The 17,112-nt window shown below is 41.5% G+C and overlaps 1 protein-coding gene across 1 annotated transcript in view; it reads left to right on the plus strand.

The window, feature by feature from the left end:
- Positions 1 to 17,112, plus strand: part of man1b1b (mannosidase, alpha, class 1B, member 1b) — a gene marked incomplete at both ends in the record, with an annotated part of 92,273 nt that overhangs the window by 38,190 nt on the left and 36,971 nt on the right. The window contains one exon of the mRNA XM_083645420.1: positions 7,121 to 7,267. Coding sequence (XP_083501546.1) covers positions 7,121 to 7,267 — 147 coding nt within the window. The remainder of the gene's footprint in view (positions 1 to 7,120; positions 7,268 to 17,112) is intronic.

Raw genomic sequence — 17,112 nt, forward strand, 5'->3', positions numbered from 1 at the left:
TGTTCTAAATAGCTGTCTGCTCTTTTTCTTTGGACAACCATGTTCTTCATCAAAGGTCTGAGGTATTTGTTTTTTGGTACAGTTAGCTGGCATCTGCAGCATGAAGATCGTGGGCAAATTAATCCTGAAGGTCTTCTTCCTCTGTTGTGTTTTATGTCAGTTGGCATCCTTTATGTTGCATTACCGCCTCCTTCTGAATGTATCCATCCACTGTTTCCCTACATTCTGTAAAACCCGATCCCCTCTCCTCTTCTGTTGGTCTTTCCTGAAAGTCTTCTTCTTCTTCTAATGGCTTTCTGGCAGACTGATGATGCCTTGCGGTGGTCCTAACAGGAAACATAAGTGGGCGGGCGGCGTGTGTGCCACGATTGTGATGTCATGATTGTCATGTATCAGTGATGGCATCAGTGATGTCACTTGAGCAATTGTGATGTCATCAGTGATGTCACTTGAGCAATTGTGATGTCATCAGTGATGTCACTAGAGCAAATGTGATGTCATCAGTGATGTAATAAATCCTTCTTCTGTGGTGTTTTATGGCAGTTGGCATCCTTTATGTTGCATTACCGCCTGGCTGAGGCTTTATAAGTGGTGGGAGTATAAGTAGAAGAGCACAAGTGGTACATCATGCCCAGAGTAAGTGTTTATTCTTTATTTATTTTTGTTTAGTTTATTTGCACAAAGAAAATGAATAACAACAGATAGTACAAGTATCTTAATAAGCTATTATTAAGCTATACCTATTAGTAAGCTATTAGCTAACTAGTAAGTGCTTGTACCCCACTAGTCCATCTGATGGATATTTCCTACAGTCGCGTATGGGCCGTTTCGACATTTTTGGAGTATATGGTCTGAAATTAAGGCTAGGTATTTTTGGGGGGTATTTGACAAAAATCAATCATATCTATCATCTTTCTACCATCCTAAGACCTTGTTTCAAAAGTACACCTCAATTTACCATTAGTCCATCAGATGGACCCATTGACTTCCATTGAAAACACTCTATTGGTACTCCCAGCAAATTTTTACAAAATTAATTTATTTCATTTGTTTCAGCGGGCATCCTGGACCAAATACCTTGAAATTTGACCTTAATATCTAACCTTGGAGTTGGTAGAAAATTTGGGGGAGTTACATGGTCTCAAAGTCCATTGCATAGTTGTCCCATTGGTTTCAATGTTAATTTTGCACAAAAACAACAAATTTCTTTGGACTCCCAGCTAATTAAAAAAAAAAAATCATTATTTCCTTGATGTTACACATCTCACCTTGACTCAAGCGGTTAAAATTGTAGTTTCTACTGTGTTTGGCTATTTCCCCATATTCCCCCAGTTTTGGCATAGCAATCAATTCCATACAGTTTACATGAAATGTAAAAAAAACTGATTCCTATGCCAAAGATGAGAAAATATTAGAAAACTGAATTTGACAGTCCACACTACTGATTTGAAGCCTTTAGACCAGGATGGATGCTGGACTAAAGCTCATTTGTGTGTTTTGGGGAAAATGGCTGGTAGTCCAAAACATGCGCTTTTTGGATTTTTGGCTCAAAATATGAAAAATATTATTTTTACAAAAAAATATGAAAACCCACTGATATGATGATGTCACAATGTCTGTGAAATCATCAGTAATGTCATCAGTGACATCATTATTGACCAAAATCATCTTCTGACATCACTGATGATGTCATAGGCTAGTGATGTCATAGGTATTGTGACATCATTCTAAGATGGATCCTGCCCATTTTTGACACTAGGCATCTTGCAGTGGTGACTTTTGTAAAACACCCCAACCTGCCCATAATATCAGACCCAAATCCAGTTTGCCTTTATGGGAAGGAAAATAATTCACTTTTTGTGTTTGTATGTCATTTTTCATTGTACTGTACTTACTGTACACTGGCATTTGAGGGGTTAACATTCTGAGTAAGTATGAAATGTTGATATGAGGTATTAGGGAGGAAGTTACCAATGAATTATAAACAATAAAAAATAAAAAAAATAAAAATGTATGTTCATAAATGAATACATTATAAATATGACGGTCCATCAGATGGACTAATGGTAAATTGAGGATTTCATTTGCAAATGTACATTTCTTGAAAAACTAAAGAGTGATCAGAATAAATGTTGCTGCCAATCTTTGACATATCCCAAGCCATGATAATCCCCCCAGGGGAAATCCAGTTTGACTTTATAGGAAGGAAACAAATTCACTTTTTGTCTTTTTACTGTACTTTTTTATTTTTACTGTACTTACTGTACACTGGCATTTGAGGGGTTAAAATTCGAATAGGTATGAAATGTTGGTATGAGGTATTACCCTTGGTTCACACATACGCCTAGAGCGGCGCTACGCTGATCACATGAGCAGCGGTTTTTTACACTTTTCAGATCTGATTTATAGCATGGGTGAGTAATATAAACCTCTTTTTTATTGTAATGTGCAAGTGACGATGTCTGTCTATTTCCTGGCCGGCTGTAAGTGTTATCCGCCGTTAGGGATGAAGCTACCAATGAATTATAAACAATCAAATTAAAAAATGAAAATTAATATTTATAAATTATTACAGTATTACCCTTAAGGTCCATCAGATGGACCCCAGCGGTAAATTGATAATTATTCATAATTGGGGTACAAGGGTTAAAGGCCGGCTTTTCCGTGGGGGATATGAATATATATTAAATCTCACGCCCCTAAGGTTTTCGAATCCGTTGAAATTTTTTAAATTGGAGGTTTACTCACAGAGATATCAACCGAAATCCACTCTGTGTGTGTGTGTGTGTGGGGGGGGGGGGGTGGTGGGGGGGAGGTGCGGGTGCGGGGACTCGAAATACTACATTTCCCACAATGCACTGGGCTCGCGTGGCCTTCGTTTCCATGCCCACCACAGGCATTTGGCTGATATCAAACTCCAGTAGGTGGCGGTAATGCACATATATGTTTGCCAACCGCCATAAAACTCAAAGAAGAAGAAGAAGGCTTCGACAATAAAACATACAGAGAAGAAGAAATAAATCGAAAATAAAATTGCCTCCAAATTGCACCAAATTTAAACGGTAGTATATATGTCGGGAGATGTCTTCATAATTTTTTTTTCATGCATTTTAAGGCATTTTCGTAGGAGTTACGCGCATCTGATGTTGTAACTATTTTCTGTAAAAATGTGTAAAAACGGGTACATTGTTCAGCGTTGATTTCGTTACTTCAACCCACCTACTACTAGATGTAAAATTTGACAAGCTTTCCAATGCCGCCAGTCCCGTGTCTGTCCGTGCTTCCGTTCCCGAGATCGGTCTCTTTGCAAGGAACTATGGGAAGCTAATATTAGCTACAGCAGGCTAGGCGGTTGAAAAAGATGGCTGCCTTTTCGTTTTTGTTGAAGACCTCTGAAGGGGCGTGGAGGACCTCTAGAGGCGGGACCATGGCTCACAACAGTTGTAGTTCATAGGTGCACGACTTCCGCAAGGCGGACTTGGGCCAGATGACGCGAAACGCGTCGGCTGGCCCAAAAAATATGTGAGAGATGCTTGATATCTCTGGGAGTGAAGCTCCAATTTCAAAAATTTCAACGGATTCGAAAACCTTAGGGGCGTGAGATTTAATATATATTCACATCCCCCACGGTAAAGCCGTCCTTTAAGCTAGCCTACTTTGAATGGTAACAGACAATGACTGTCATTGGTAACAGACGATAAATGGCGGTCAACTTATCCATAACCTTCGGATATGGAGAAGACGTAGCCTACCTGTCCACTCGTCCGCATGTTTGAGCTACAACTTGCGCTGTGCCTTGCCGAAATCAAATTGCCTCCAATGCGAGACTCGTGAATGACATGACTATGAAGTTATGGTTTGCGATGGCTGTCTGAGGGAACAAGATGTGCATGAAAACTCACCCTTTTCCCCTAACTGTAACATTAGAACATATTAGCCATACTTACATTTTATGTTTTGTTTTGGTCATTTTTTCCTCACAGATTCCCACTCTAGGCACTCCGAGTCTGATATCTCTCTGCGATGAATTTAATATACTTCACATGTAAATGTATAAGTATTCCCATACATCTCCAATTATTCCTGGACTGGTCTTTGTTAGTGATCAAGGTAACACTTCATAATACTGTAACACAAAAAATGGGTAGTTACTGAGGAACGAGTAAGGAACGAACCATTAGTTCATGAATAGTTAATGATTAGTTAATGAGTAGTTGATAGGTAGTTCCTTAATGGTAGTTACTTAAGAACTGACCATTAGTTACCATGTTAACGAACCAGTAAGTAATGATTACTTCCCTAATTTTTTTTTTTTTATATGTTTTCATTCACTAGTTCATTAATAGTTAATGGGTAGTTCCTTAAAGATCCTTAATGGTAGTTACTTAAGAACTGACCATTAGTTCCCATGGTAGTTACTAAAGAACTGACCATTAGTTACCATGTTAACGAACCAGTAAGTAATGATTACTTCCCTAAAATTTTTATTTTTTTAATATTTCACTAGTTCATGAACAGGTAGTTCCTTAAGAACTGACTATTAGTTACCATGTTCGTGAGCATGACTCCACCAAATACTTACCAGTTGTTCATGAGTACTCATCGTTACTTCATGATTACCTTACCATTACTTACCATGTTAGTGCATCATTACTTCCTGCTTACTTTACCATTAGTTCCCATGTTTGTGCCCCCTCAAGTGAAGCAGTACATCTTACTGAGTAGTTACTAAGGAATACACCATTACTTCCTGCTTACTTTACCATTACTTAACATGTTTGTGCCCCCTCAAGTAAAGCAGTACATCTTCCTGAGTAGTTACTAAGGGATACACCATTACTTCCTGCTTACTTTACCATTAGTTCCCATGTTTGTGCCCCCTCAAGTGAAGCAGTACATCTTACTGAGTAGTTACTAAGGAATACACCATTACTTCCTGCTTACTTTACCATTAGTTCCCATGTTTGTGCCCCCTCAAGTGAAGCAGTACATCTTCCTGAGTTGTTCCTAAGGAATATACCATTACTTCCTGCTTACTTTACTAGTGAAGACGAATTTATTCAAGTATGCAAATTAAAAAAGTGTAGCTCCTCCCACTTTAGTAAAGTACCCTACCCCACTTAGGAGATCGAGGTACCCCACTAAAACCACGCCCCCGAGGCTCTACGACCTTCAGGGGCGGAGTTACCTTTTTTGGCTCCACCCACCCCCGCCGGAAGCCAGGGAAAGGGGGCGGAGCCTATTTTTTCACATTCGAACTCCTTGGGGGCGTGGCTACAGTTCTAGCCTACTTTGGTTAGGCCACGCGCACCGGAAGTGCGATATGTAAACCCTACCAAAAAAAGTGTTTTTTTTACTAAGTGTTTGAGTCAAGAACTAGTGAAATATTAAAAAAAAATTTTTTTAGGGAAGTAATCATTACTTACTGGTTCGTTAACATGGTAACTAATGGTCAGTTCTTTAGTAACTACCATGGGAACTAATGGTCAGTTCTTAAGTAACTACCATTAAGGATCTTTAAGGAACTACCCATTAACTATTAATGAACTAGTGAATGAAAACATATAAAAAAAAAAAAAATTAGGGAAGTAATCATTACTTACTGGTTCGTTAACATGGTAACTAATGGTCAGTTCTTAAGTAACTACCATTAAGGAACTACCTATCAACTACTCATTAACTAATCATTAACTATTCATGAACTAATGGTTCGTTCCTTACTCGTTCCTCAGTAACTACCCATTTTTTGTGTTACAGTATTATGAAGTGTTACCGTGATCAACAAGAGCACTTGAATGAGCTGCATGTCCAATTTACGGAGTTTAGCAGGAGCCCCTGAAGGCAGCACACGCTTGTCAATGTCCCCTCACATTGTTGTCAGTCAGTCAGTGCGCGGCGGCATCACAACCAAAGCCACAAGTGGATAACGTTAAGATACTTTGTATCATTTTTGTAATATTCACGCTTTGTATGATTAGAATGAATAATATACCTGCTCTGTGGCTGTCAGCAATACTTTGGGAGCAGGAGTGTTTTTAACATGAAAGATCCCGAGGCTACTAGTATGTTGACGTTTAGCTAACGTTAACCCCTGGACCACTGACTGTTGATATCCTCTTGGCGTTGGATTATTTGACATTCCTTTTTTAAGGTAGTTATTTTAGTTGTATGGACACGCCATGTTTTTAAGGAGTGTTTCATCTCGCCTACCATTTAAAGGGGCTCTACTTTGTATTACTTGTGTTGCTGGGGTTGTGTTTGGGCCCAACGCAATGCCTCGGTCTGTAGTCGGACTGTGAATCCGCCAAACGCCACTTCAATCCGGGAACACGTCGGGGAAGTAAACCCGCTACGGGGGGGCTAACACCAGAGAGTGCTAACGTTACACTTTGAACAGGTACAAAATCAACATTATTTGAAAGAATTACTTGATGTTAGCACACATGCTGCTCACGTGGAAAATGTACGCGCTGGGTCATTTTCTGTCTGACATGAACCTGTTCATTTGTCTGCATCGCTGAACCTTTTAATGAAACAATCTGTTGATTAATGAGATGGTGTCTGCTAATGTTATGAGTTATATATGCGCTGATGTAACCATTACATTGAATAGGTGGTGGGTGACCTAACCTGTCTGGGTAACCTCCAGTCAGTGGTAAAGCAAACCCCACCAAATATAAATCAATTTGATCACTTTCAAAACAGTGTTAATAGTCTTCATACATACATACATACATACATACATATACATACATACAGCTGCATGCATAGTGTACTATGAATTTAGGTCATAACAAATGTCAACCTAAACGTTGGTAAATCAAAAGGTGGAAAAAGTGTGCGAATGTAATGTTAGGTGGGTTTACCCTGCCCTACATGCCTGATAAGAATTTAGTGTCAGTTTGTAAGCACTGCACTATTCATTGCAACCACACCTATCTTCACCAGCCAATGTCACTGGCTCGGTCCGAGCCGCTGGCTGTATTTTGTCCCTGTATTTTGCAGCCGACTCAAAGCAGACACTGAACTGAAGCTGGTTTTTGCCGTCGCCGCTGCTGCAATTGCTGTCACAATTCTCATTGGCACTCTCTTCTCCTCTCCTCTCCTCTCCCTCATACAGCGCTGCGTCCGTGGCTCCCCTCAGTTGTGCTTTGAAGACATGCAGCACCCCCCATCTCGAAAGGACTTTGTGTCTGTAACCTTCGCAGAACAGGGAAGTGGCACTTACAACAACGGCAAGCAGTGGCGGAGGCAGTCCTGCTGGAGGGTAAGTAGCCCTAAAAACAAGGCATGTTATTTTTCTCTCCCCATCACTGTGCTCTGGTTTCATCCCTGATAAGGAGACCGCTCTAGTAGTGGTTTCATCCCTGATAAGGAGACCGCTCGAGTAGTGGCCCACTTCTGCCCAGTGCTGGCGTGGATAGTTATAGACGCTTATCCACCTGCACAACACGCCAGTGTAAAAGGATCTTGTAGAGCTGATGAATGCATGTGTTCTTCTGCCACTATGTTTTGCTGTGAAGTAGGTTTGTAGTAGTGCCAGAGGGTCTTACCAACACAACAACCTTGTTGGTGTGTTGTATTTTTTTTAGCAAGTTTTTTTGTTGTTGCTTTTTATCAATTTTTCTCCAAAATTGTATTTGGCCAATTCCTCGATCTGCTTTCCCGGTCATTGCTCCGCCCCCTTTGCAGATCTGGAGAGAGCTGTAGACTAGCACAGAGGTTCTCAAATGTTTTTCAGCCAAGGAGCCCTTACAAGATATAACATATACCGGGGACCCCCTCATTCTGATTTGTGATTTTGGGCTAAGCTTAACTCATTGAGTGCCAGCCACTTTTGGAGAACGGACGCTCCCAGTGCCAGAGTTTCAGAGCGTTTTCAGTGATTTCTCGAGGCCCACAGAATATTGTGTGATATTACTATGTAAACACCGAACACGCAAAAAGAACAAGGATACCATTTTCCGTTCTTTAGTTATCAGCCGGAGAAGATAGGTCAAAAACAGCAAAAACAGGCATTTCCATCTAGAAGCTGAGATATTCAGCCTTTTGTGAAATGAAGCATTTCAAGCACATTCACTGACTCTAGCTAATATTTTCTGATGTAGTGACGTGGTGTAGTTGTGTGCTGCCCTGCGTGCCCCACCCCCCTCTCCCCCCCTCAGCTGCAAACTCCTCCCCACAATAGTAACACACAGCCTCACGCACCCAGCGTCTATTTTCGGAGTGCTTTTTGTGCGCCGCCTCCCAGGCAGCGCGACACAAAAAAGCCACACCGGACTGCAGGGAAAGGTTTGGCTTTTCAGTGTCGGCTGCTGCTTTTCTAGCGGCTAATCGTGTGAAGAAACTATGCAGACAGACAGACAGAGGCAGAGGAGCTCAGTTGTGTGCGCGGATTGACTGCTGTTGGCAGGCACCGTCAGCTGCAGCCAGAGCAATCTACATGGCTCTGGGCTGCAGCATGAGCGGTTTCTCTTTGATCACGGGGCTTTTTCAGGCTGTATTCCGGACATTTCTCTAATCTGGAGAGCACTGTCGCCACCTGATGAGTCCGTAAAATAGGTTATACAGCTTCAATAGCTACAATATTTGTACAGGACATACATAAGGCTTTGATCCACGTCCCACCGTCAAAAAAGGCAATTGACGACAGCTATCGTCTTTGGCACTCTACGTTACTAATTACTTTGACGACAGGCGTCGTCATTGGCACTCAATGAGTTAATTGTTTCCACGGTAACGTGCTTGACTTTTAAATTGATAGGTTTGTCAGATTAGAATGTAATCCATGAACCATTTTAGATTTAAAGCATACAATATTTTCGTTGAACTATGAAGCTTTTGCAAAAAAACATTTTTTTATTTTTATTTTCCTGAAAACCTTTCGCGGGCCCCCTGGCAAAGTGACCCCATTTGAGAACCACTGGACTAGCACATGCTTCCTCCGATAAGCGTGGAGTCGACAGCCGCCTTCTTTTCACCTGACAGCGAGGCGTCTCATGGGCAGGACGTAGCGCGTGGGAGGATCACGCTATTCCCACCCCCCCAGTTCCCCTCCCCCCTGAACAGGCGGGCGCCCCGGCCGACCAGAAGAGGCGCTAGTGCAGCGACCAGGACTCGTACCCCACCCGCACGCACGGCCAATTGTGTCTGTAGGAACGTCTGACCAAGCCGGAAGTACCACTGCGGTGGTAGGCGAGTGCTTTTTTTGCTCTACACTACACTACCCAGATGCCCCAGGTTAGTCTATTCTGACAGATTGTGAGCGGTGCTGTCTCTGAATCTGAATCTATGTAGTGGTTTAAGAGGATACCATCGATTCGACACCAAAGATGGAGGCAACCATTCCAAGTCGCTCGTATGTTTTTTTTTTTAGGTGTTCATTTCTGTAGTCTTAAAATAAAAGTTGTAGAGAACTAGCAATCTAAATAAGACTAGCTGTAATCAACTTCTTGTCTATTTTGGCTGTTGGCTGATGACCTCAACAATTTCAGCCGTGGTCAACTTTTCTTGACCGATGATGTGATTAGTGGTAGACCCTTTTCACGGGGGCCATTTTGTATTGAAAAGGCAAGGTAAACACTGTTTTGCTTGCACCTGTGTTTACCCTGCCTTTTTGACGCAAAATGGCCCTCGTGAAAAGGGTCTATTGTGATGCTCACAGACAGGGTGTAAACAGAGTAAGACCCACCTGATCAGGAGACTGCTCTCATGTCCCACTTTCCCCGTTGCTAGCTTGCACAGTTGACACTCATCCACCTGCACACTGTGTAAAGATATTGTAGGGCAGATGAATCACATATTCTTAAACCTATTCTTTATTTTTTGTCAAATAATCTAAGTCGTCTTGTAGTGTAAACCTCTGCTGCATTAACTCATGCTAGGTGTGTATGCTTAAAAATCAATTAACATTTGCAAAGACAGGCAGTAGGCTTGGCCAATATCGCAAATTTGTGATATTCAGGAAATATCACAATTTTGAAAATTTACCCTTGACAAGCTATTCCCCTCCCCCATTTTGGTGAGGTGCCCCAACTTTGAAAACCACTGAGCTGAGAAACTCACTGTGGCTTTGCTGTTTGATACTGTTCAGCATTGTGTAAGTCTAGCAGTGGCTTTAGTGTTTGATACTGTTCAGCATTGTGTAAGTCTAGCAGTGGCTTTAGTGTTTGATACTGTTCAGCATTGTGTGAGTCTAGCAGTGGCTTTGCTGTTTGATACTGTTCAGCATTGTGTAAGGCTAGCAGTGGCTTTGCTGTTTGATACTGTTCAGCATTGTGTAAGGCTAGCAGTGGCTTTAGTGTTTGATACTGTTCAGCATTGTTTAAGTCTAGCAGTGGCTTTAGTGTTTGATACTGTTCAGCATTGTGTAAGGCTAGCAGTGGCTTTGCTGTTTGATACTGTTCAGCATTGTTTAAGTCTAGCAGTGGCTTTAGTGTTTGATACTGTTCAGCATTGTGTAAGGCTAGCAGTGGCTTTGCTGTTTGATACTGTTCAGCATTGTGTAAGTCTAGCAGTGGCTTTGCTGTTTGATATTGTTCAGCATTGTGTAAGTCTAGCAGTGGCTTTGCTGTTTGATACTGTTCAGCATTGTGTAAGGCTAGCAGTGGCTTTGCTGTTTGATATTGTTCAGCATTGTGTAAGGCTAGCAGTGGCTTTGCTGTTTGATATTGTTCAGCATTGTGTAAGTCTAGCAGTGGCTTTGCTGTTTGATACTGTTCAGCATTGTGTAAGTCTAGCAGTGGCTTTGCTGTTTGATACTGTTCAGCATTGTGTAAGTCTAGCAGTGGCTTTGCTGTTTGATATTGTTCAGCATTGTGTAAGGCTAGCAGTGGCTTTGCTGTTTGATACTGTTCAGCATTGCCATTGTGTAAGTCTAGCAGTGGCTTTGCTGTTTGATACTGTTCAGCATTGTGTAAGGCTAGCAGTGGCTTTAGTGTTTGATACTGTTCAGCATTGTGTAAGGCTAGCAGTGGCTTTGCTGTTTGATACTGTTCAGCATTGCCATTGTGTAAGTCTAGCAGTGGCTTTGCTGTTTGATACTGTTCAGCATTGTGTAAGGCTAGCAGTGGCTTTAGTGTTTGATACTGTTCAGCATTGTGTAAGGCTAGCAGTGGCTTTGCTGTTTGATACTGTTCAGCATTGTGTAAGGCTAGCAGTGGCTTTGCTGTTTGATACTGTTCAGCATTGTGTAAGGCTAGCAGTGGCTTTGCTGTTTGATACTGTTCAGCATTGTGTAATTCTAGCAGTGGCTTTAGTGTTTGATACTGTTCAGCATTGTGTAAGTCTAGCAGTGGCTTTAGTGTTTGATACTGTTCAGCATTGTGTAAGGCTAGCAGTGGCTTTGTTGTTTGATACTGTTCAGCATTGTGTAAGGCTAGCAGTGGCTTTGCTGTTTGATACTGTTCAGCATTGTGTAAGGCTAGCAGTGGCTTTGCTGTTTGATACTGTTCAGCATTGTGTACGTCTAGCAATGGCTTTGCTGTTTGATACTGTTCAGCATTGTTTAAGTCTAGCAGTGGCTTTGCTGTTTGATATTGTTCAGCATTGTGTAAGTCTAGCAGTGGTTTTGCTGTTTGATACTGTTCAGCATTGTTTAAGTCTAGCAGTGGCTTTGCTGTTTGATACTGTTCAGCATTGTTTAAGTCTAGCAGTGGCTTTGCTGTTTGATATTGTTCAGCATTGTGTAAGTCTAGCAATGGTTTTGCTGTTTGATACTGTTCAGCATTGTGTAAGGCTAGCAGTGGCTTTGCTGTTTGATACTGTTCAGCATTGTGTAAGGCTAGCAGTGGCTTTGCTGTTTGATACTGTTCAGCATTGTGTAAGGCTAGCAGTGGTTTTGCTGTTTGATACTGTTCAGCATTGTTTAAGTCTAGCAGTGGCTTTGCTGTTTGATACTGTTCAGCATTGTGTAAGTCTAGCAGTGGCTTTGCTGTTTGATACTGTTCAGCATTGTGTAAGGCTAGCAGTGGCTTTGCTGTTTGATACTGTTCAGCATTGTGTACGTCTAGCAGTGGCTTTGCTGTTTGATACTGTTCAGCATTGTTTAAGTCTAGCAGTGGCTTTGCTGTTTGATACTGTTCAGCATTGTGTGAGTCTAGCAGTGGCTTTGCTGTTTGATACTGTTCAGCATTGTGTACGTCTAGCAGTGGCTTTGCTGTTTGATACTGTTCAGCATTGTTTAAGTCTAGCAGTGGCTTTGCTGTTTGATACTGTTCAGCATTGTGTGAGTCTAGCAGTGGCTTTGCTGTTTGATACTGTTCAGCTGCAGCATTGTTTAAGTCTAGCAGTGGCTTTGCTGTTTGATATTGTTCAGCATTGTTTAAGTCTAGCAGTGGCTTTGCTGTTTGATATTGTTCAGCATTGTGTAAGGCTAGCAGTGGTTTTGCTGTTTGATACTGTTCAGCATTGTTTAAGTCTAGCAGTGGCTTTGCTGTTTGATATTGTTCAGCATTGTGTAAGGGTAGCAGTGGCTTTGCTGTTTGATACTGTTCAGCATTGTGTAAGTCTAGCAGTGGCTTTGCTGTTTGATACTGTTCAGCATTGTTTATGTCTAGCAGTGGCTTTGCTGTTTGATACTGTTCAGCATTTTTTTAAAGTCTAGCAGTGGCTTTGCTGTTTGATATTGTTCAGCATTGTGTAAGTCTAGCAGTGGTTTTGCTGTTTGATACTGTTCAGCATTGTTTAAGTCTAGCAGTGGCTTTGCTGTTTGATACTGTTCAGCATTGTTTAAGTCTAGCAGTGGCTTTGCTGTTTGATATTGTTCAGCATTGTGTAAGTCTAGCAGTGGTTTTGCTGTTTGATACTGTTCAGCATTGTTTAAGTCTAGCAGTGGCTTTGCTGTTTGATACTGTTCAGCATTGTGTAAGGCTAGCAGTGGCTTTGCTGTTTGATACTGTTCAGCATTGTGTAAGTCTAGCAGTGGCTTTGCTGTTTGATACTGTTCAGCATTGTGTAAGGCTAGCAGTGGCTTTGCTGTTTGATACTGTTCAGCATTGTGTACGTCTAGCAGTGGCTTTGCTGTTTGATACTGTTCAGCATTGTTTAAGTCTAGCAGTGGCTTTGCTGTTTGATACTGTTCAGCATTGTGTGAGTCTAGCAGTGGCTTTGCTGTTTGATACTGTTCAGCATTGTTTAAGTCTAGCAGTGGCTTTGCTGTTTGATATTGTTCAGCATTGTTTAAGTCTAGCAGTGGCTTTGCTGTTTGATATTGTTCAGCATTGTTTAAGTCTAGCAGTGGCTTTGCTGTTTGATATTGTTCAGCATTGTTTAAGTCTAGCAGTGGCTTTGCTGTTTGATACTGTTCAGCATTGTGTAAGGCTAGCAGTGGCTTTGCTGTTTGATACTGTTCAGCATTGTGTAAGGCTAGCGGTGGCTTTGCTGTTTGATACTGTTTAGCATTGTATAAGGCTAGCAGTGGCTTTGCTGTTTGATACTGTTCAGCATTGTGTAAGTCTAGCAGTGGCTTTACTGTTTGATACTGTTTAGCATTGTATAAGGCTAGCAGTGGCTTTGCTGTTTGATACTGTTCAGCATTGTGTAAGTCTAGCAGTGGCTTTGCTGTTTGATACTGTTTAGCATTGTATAAGGCTAGCAGTAGCTTTGCTGTTTGATACTGTTTAGCATTGTTTAAGTCTAGCAGTGGCTTTGCTGTTTGATACTGTTTAGCATTGTATAAGTCTAGCAGTGGCTTTGCTGTTTGATACTGTTTAGCATTGTTTAAGTCTAGCAGTGGCTTTGCTGTTTGATACTGTTTAGCATTGTATAAGTCTAGCAGTGGCTTTGCTGTTTGATACTGTTTAGCATTGTATAAGTCTAGCAGTGGCTTTGCTGTTTGATACTGTTTAGCATTGTATAAGTCTAGCAGTGGCTTTGCTGTTTGATACTGTTTAGCATTGTTTAAGTCTAGCAGTGGCTTTGCTGTTTGATACTGTTTAGCATTGTATAAGTCTAGCAGTGGCTTTGCTGTTTGATACTGTTTAGCATTGTGTAAGTCTAGCAGTGGCTTTGCTGTTTGATACTGTTTAGCATTGTATAAGGCTAGCAGTGGCTTTGCTGTTTGATATTGTTCAGCATTGTGTAAGTCTAGCAGTGGCTTTGCTGTTTGATACTGTTTAGCATTGTGTAAGTCTAGCAGTGGTTTTGCTGTTTGATACTGTTTAGCATTGTATAAGGCTAGCAGTGGCTTTGCTGTTTGATACTGTTCAGCATTGTTTAAGTCTAGCAGTGGCTTTGCTGTTTGATACTGTTCAGCATTGTGTAAGTCTAGCAGTGGCTTTGCTGTTTGATACTGTTTAGCATTGTATAAGGCTAGCAGTGGCTTTGCTGTTTGATATTGTTTAGCATTGTATAAGGCTAGCAGTGGCTTTGCTGTTTGATATTGTTTAGCATTGTATAAGGCTAGCAGTGGCTTTGCTGTTTGATATTGTTTAGCATTGTATAAGGCTAGCAGTGGCTTTGCTGTTTGATACTGTTCAGCATTGTGTAAGGCTAGCAGTGGCTTTGCTGTTTGATATTGTTCAGCATTGTTTAAGTCTAGCAGTGGCTTTGCTGTTTGATATTGTTCAGCATTGTTTAAGTCTAGCAGTGGCTTTGCTGTTTGATATTGTTCAGCATTGTGTAAGTCTAGCAGTGGCTTTGCTGTTTGATATTGTTTAGCATTGTGTAAGTCTAGCAGTGGCTTTCCTGTTTGATACTGTTCAGCATTGTGTAAGTCTAGCAGTGGCTTTGCTGTTTGATACTGTTCAGCATTGTGTAAGTCTAGCAGTGGCTTTGCTGTTTGATATTGTTCAGCATTGTGTAAGGCTAGCAGTGGCTTTGCTGTTTGATACTGTTCAGCATTGCCATTGTGTAAGTCTAGCAGTGGCTTTGCTGTTTGATACTGTTCAGCATTGTGTAAGGCTAGCAGTGGCTTTGCTGTTTGATACTGTTCAGCATTGCCATTGTGTAAGTCTAGCAGTGGCTTTGCTGTTTGATACTGTTCAGCATTGTGTAAGGCTAGCAGTGGCTTTAGTGTTTGATACTGTTCAGCATTGTGTAAGGCTAGCAGTGGCTTTGCTGTTTGATACTGTTCAGCATTGTGTAAGGCTAGCAGTGGCTTTGCTGTTTGATACTGTTCAGCATTGTGTAAGGCTAGCAGTGGCTTTGCTGTTTGATACTGTTCAGCATTGTGTAATTCTAGCAGTGGCTTTAGTATAGTGTTTGATACTGTTCAGCATTGTGTAAGTCTAGCAGTGGCTTTAGTGTTTGATACTGTTCAGCATTGTGTAAGGCTAGCAGTGGCTTTGTTGTTTGATACTGTTCAGCATTGTGTAAGGCTAGCAGTGGCTTTGCTGTTTGATACTGTTCAGCATTGTGTAAGGCTAGCAGTGGCTTTGCTGTTTGATACTGTTCAGCATTGTGTAAGTCTAGCAGTGGCTTTGCTGTTTGATACTGTTCAGCATTGTTTAAGTCTAGCAGTGGTTTTGCTGTTTGATACTGTTCAGCATTGTGTAAGGCTAGCAGTGGCTTTGCTGTTTGATACTGTTCAGCATTGTGTAAGGCTAGCAGTGGCTTTGCTGTTTGATACTGTTCAGCATTGTGTAAGGCTAGCAGTGGCTTTGCTGTTTGATACTGTTCAGCATTGTGTAAGGCTAGCAGTGGCTTTGCTGTTTGATACTGTTCAGCATTGTGTAAGGCTAGCAGTGGCTTTGCTGTTTGATACTGTTCAGCATTGTGTAATTCTAGCAGTGGCTTTAGTATAGTGTTTGATACTGTTCAGCATTGTGTAAGTCTAGCAGTGGCTTTAGTGTTTGATACTGTTCAGCATTGTGTAAGGCTAGCAGTGGCTTTGTTGTTTGATACTGTTCAGCATTGTGTAAGGCTAGCAGTGGCTTTGCTGTTTGATACTGTTCAGCATTGTGTAAGGCTAGCAGTGGCTTTGCTGTTTGATACTGTTCAGCATTGTGTAAGTCTAGCAGTGGCTTTGCTGTTTGATACTGTTCAGCATTGTTTAAGTCTAGCAGTGGTTTTGCTGTTTGATACTGTTCAGCATTGTGTAAGGCTAGCAGTGGCTTTGCTGTTTGATACTGTTCAGCATTGTGTAAGGCTAGCAGTGGCTTTGCTGTTTGATACTGTTCAGCATTGTGTACGTCTAGCAATGGCTTTGCGGTTTGATACTGTTCAGCATTGTTTAAGTCTAGCAGTGGCTTTGCTGTTTGATATTGTTCAGCATTGTGTAAGTCTAGCAGTGGTTTTGCTGTTTGATACTGTTCAGCATTGTTTAAGTCTAGCAGTGGCTTTGCTGTTTGATACTGTTCAGCATTGTTTAAGTCTAGCAGTGGCTTTGCTGTTTGATATTGTTCAGCATTGTGTAAGTCTAGCAGTGGTTTTGCTGTTTGATACTGTTCAGCATTGTTTAAGTCTAGCAGTGGCTTTGCTGTTTGATACTGTTCAGCATTGTGTAAGGCTAGCAGTGGCTTTGCTGTTTGATACTGTTCAGCATTGTGTAAGGCTAGCAGTGGCTTTGCTGTTTGATACTGTTCAGCATTGTGTAAGGCTAGCAGTGGTTTTGCTGTTTGATACTGTTCAGCATTGTTTAAGTCTAGCAGTGGCTTTGCTGTTTGATACTGTTCAGCATTGTGTAAGTCTAGCAGTGGCTTTGCTGTTTGATACTGTTCAGCATTGTGTAAGGCTAGCAGTGGCTTTGCTGTTTGATACTGTTCAGCATTGTGTACGTCTAGCAGTGGCTTTGCTGTTTGATACTGTTCAGCATTGTTTAAGTCTAGCAGTGGCTTTGCTGTTTGATACTGTTCAGCATTGTGTGAGTCTAGCAGTGGCTTTGCTGTTTGATACTGTTCAGCTGCAGCATTGTTTAAGTCTAGCAGTGGCTTTGCTGTTTGATATTGTTCAGCATTGTTTAAGTCTAGCAGTGGCTTTGCTGTTTGATATTGTTCAGCATTGTGTAAGGCTAGCAGTGGTTTTGCTGTTTGATACTGTTCAGCATTGTTTAAGTCTAGCAGTGGCTTTGCTGTTTGATATTGTTCAGCATTGTGTAAGGGTAGCAGTGGCTTTGCTGTTTGATACTGTTCAGCATTGTGTACGTCTAGCAGTGGCTTTGCTGTTTGATACTGT

The sequence above is a fragment of the Poromitra crassiceps genome (assembly GCF_964638095.1).
Source record: "Poromitra crassiceps genome assembly, chromosome: 10".
NCBI classification, from domain to species: domain Eukaryota; kingdom Metazoa; phylum Chordata; class Actinopteri; order Beryciformes; family Melamphaidae; genus Poromitra; species Poromitra crassiceps.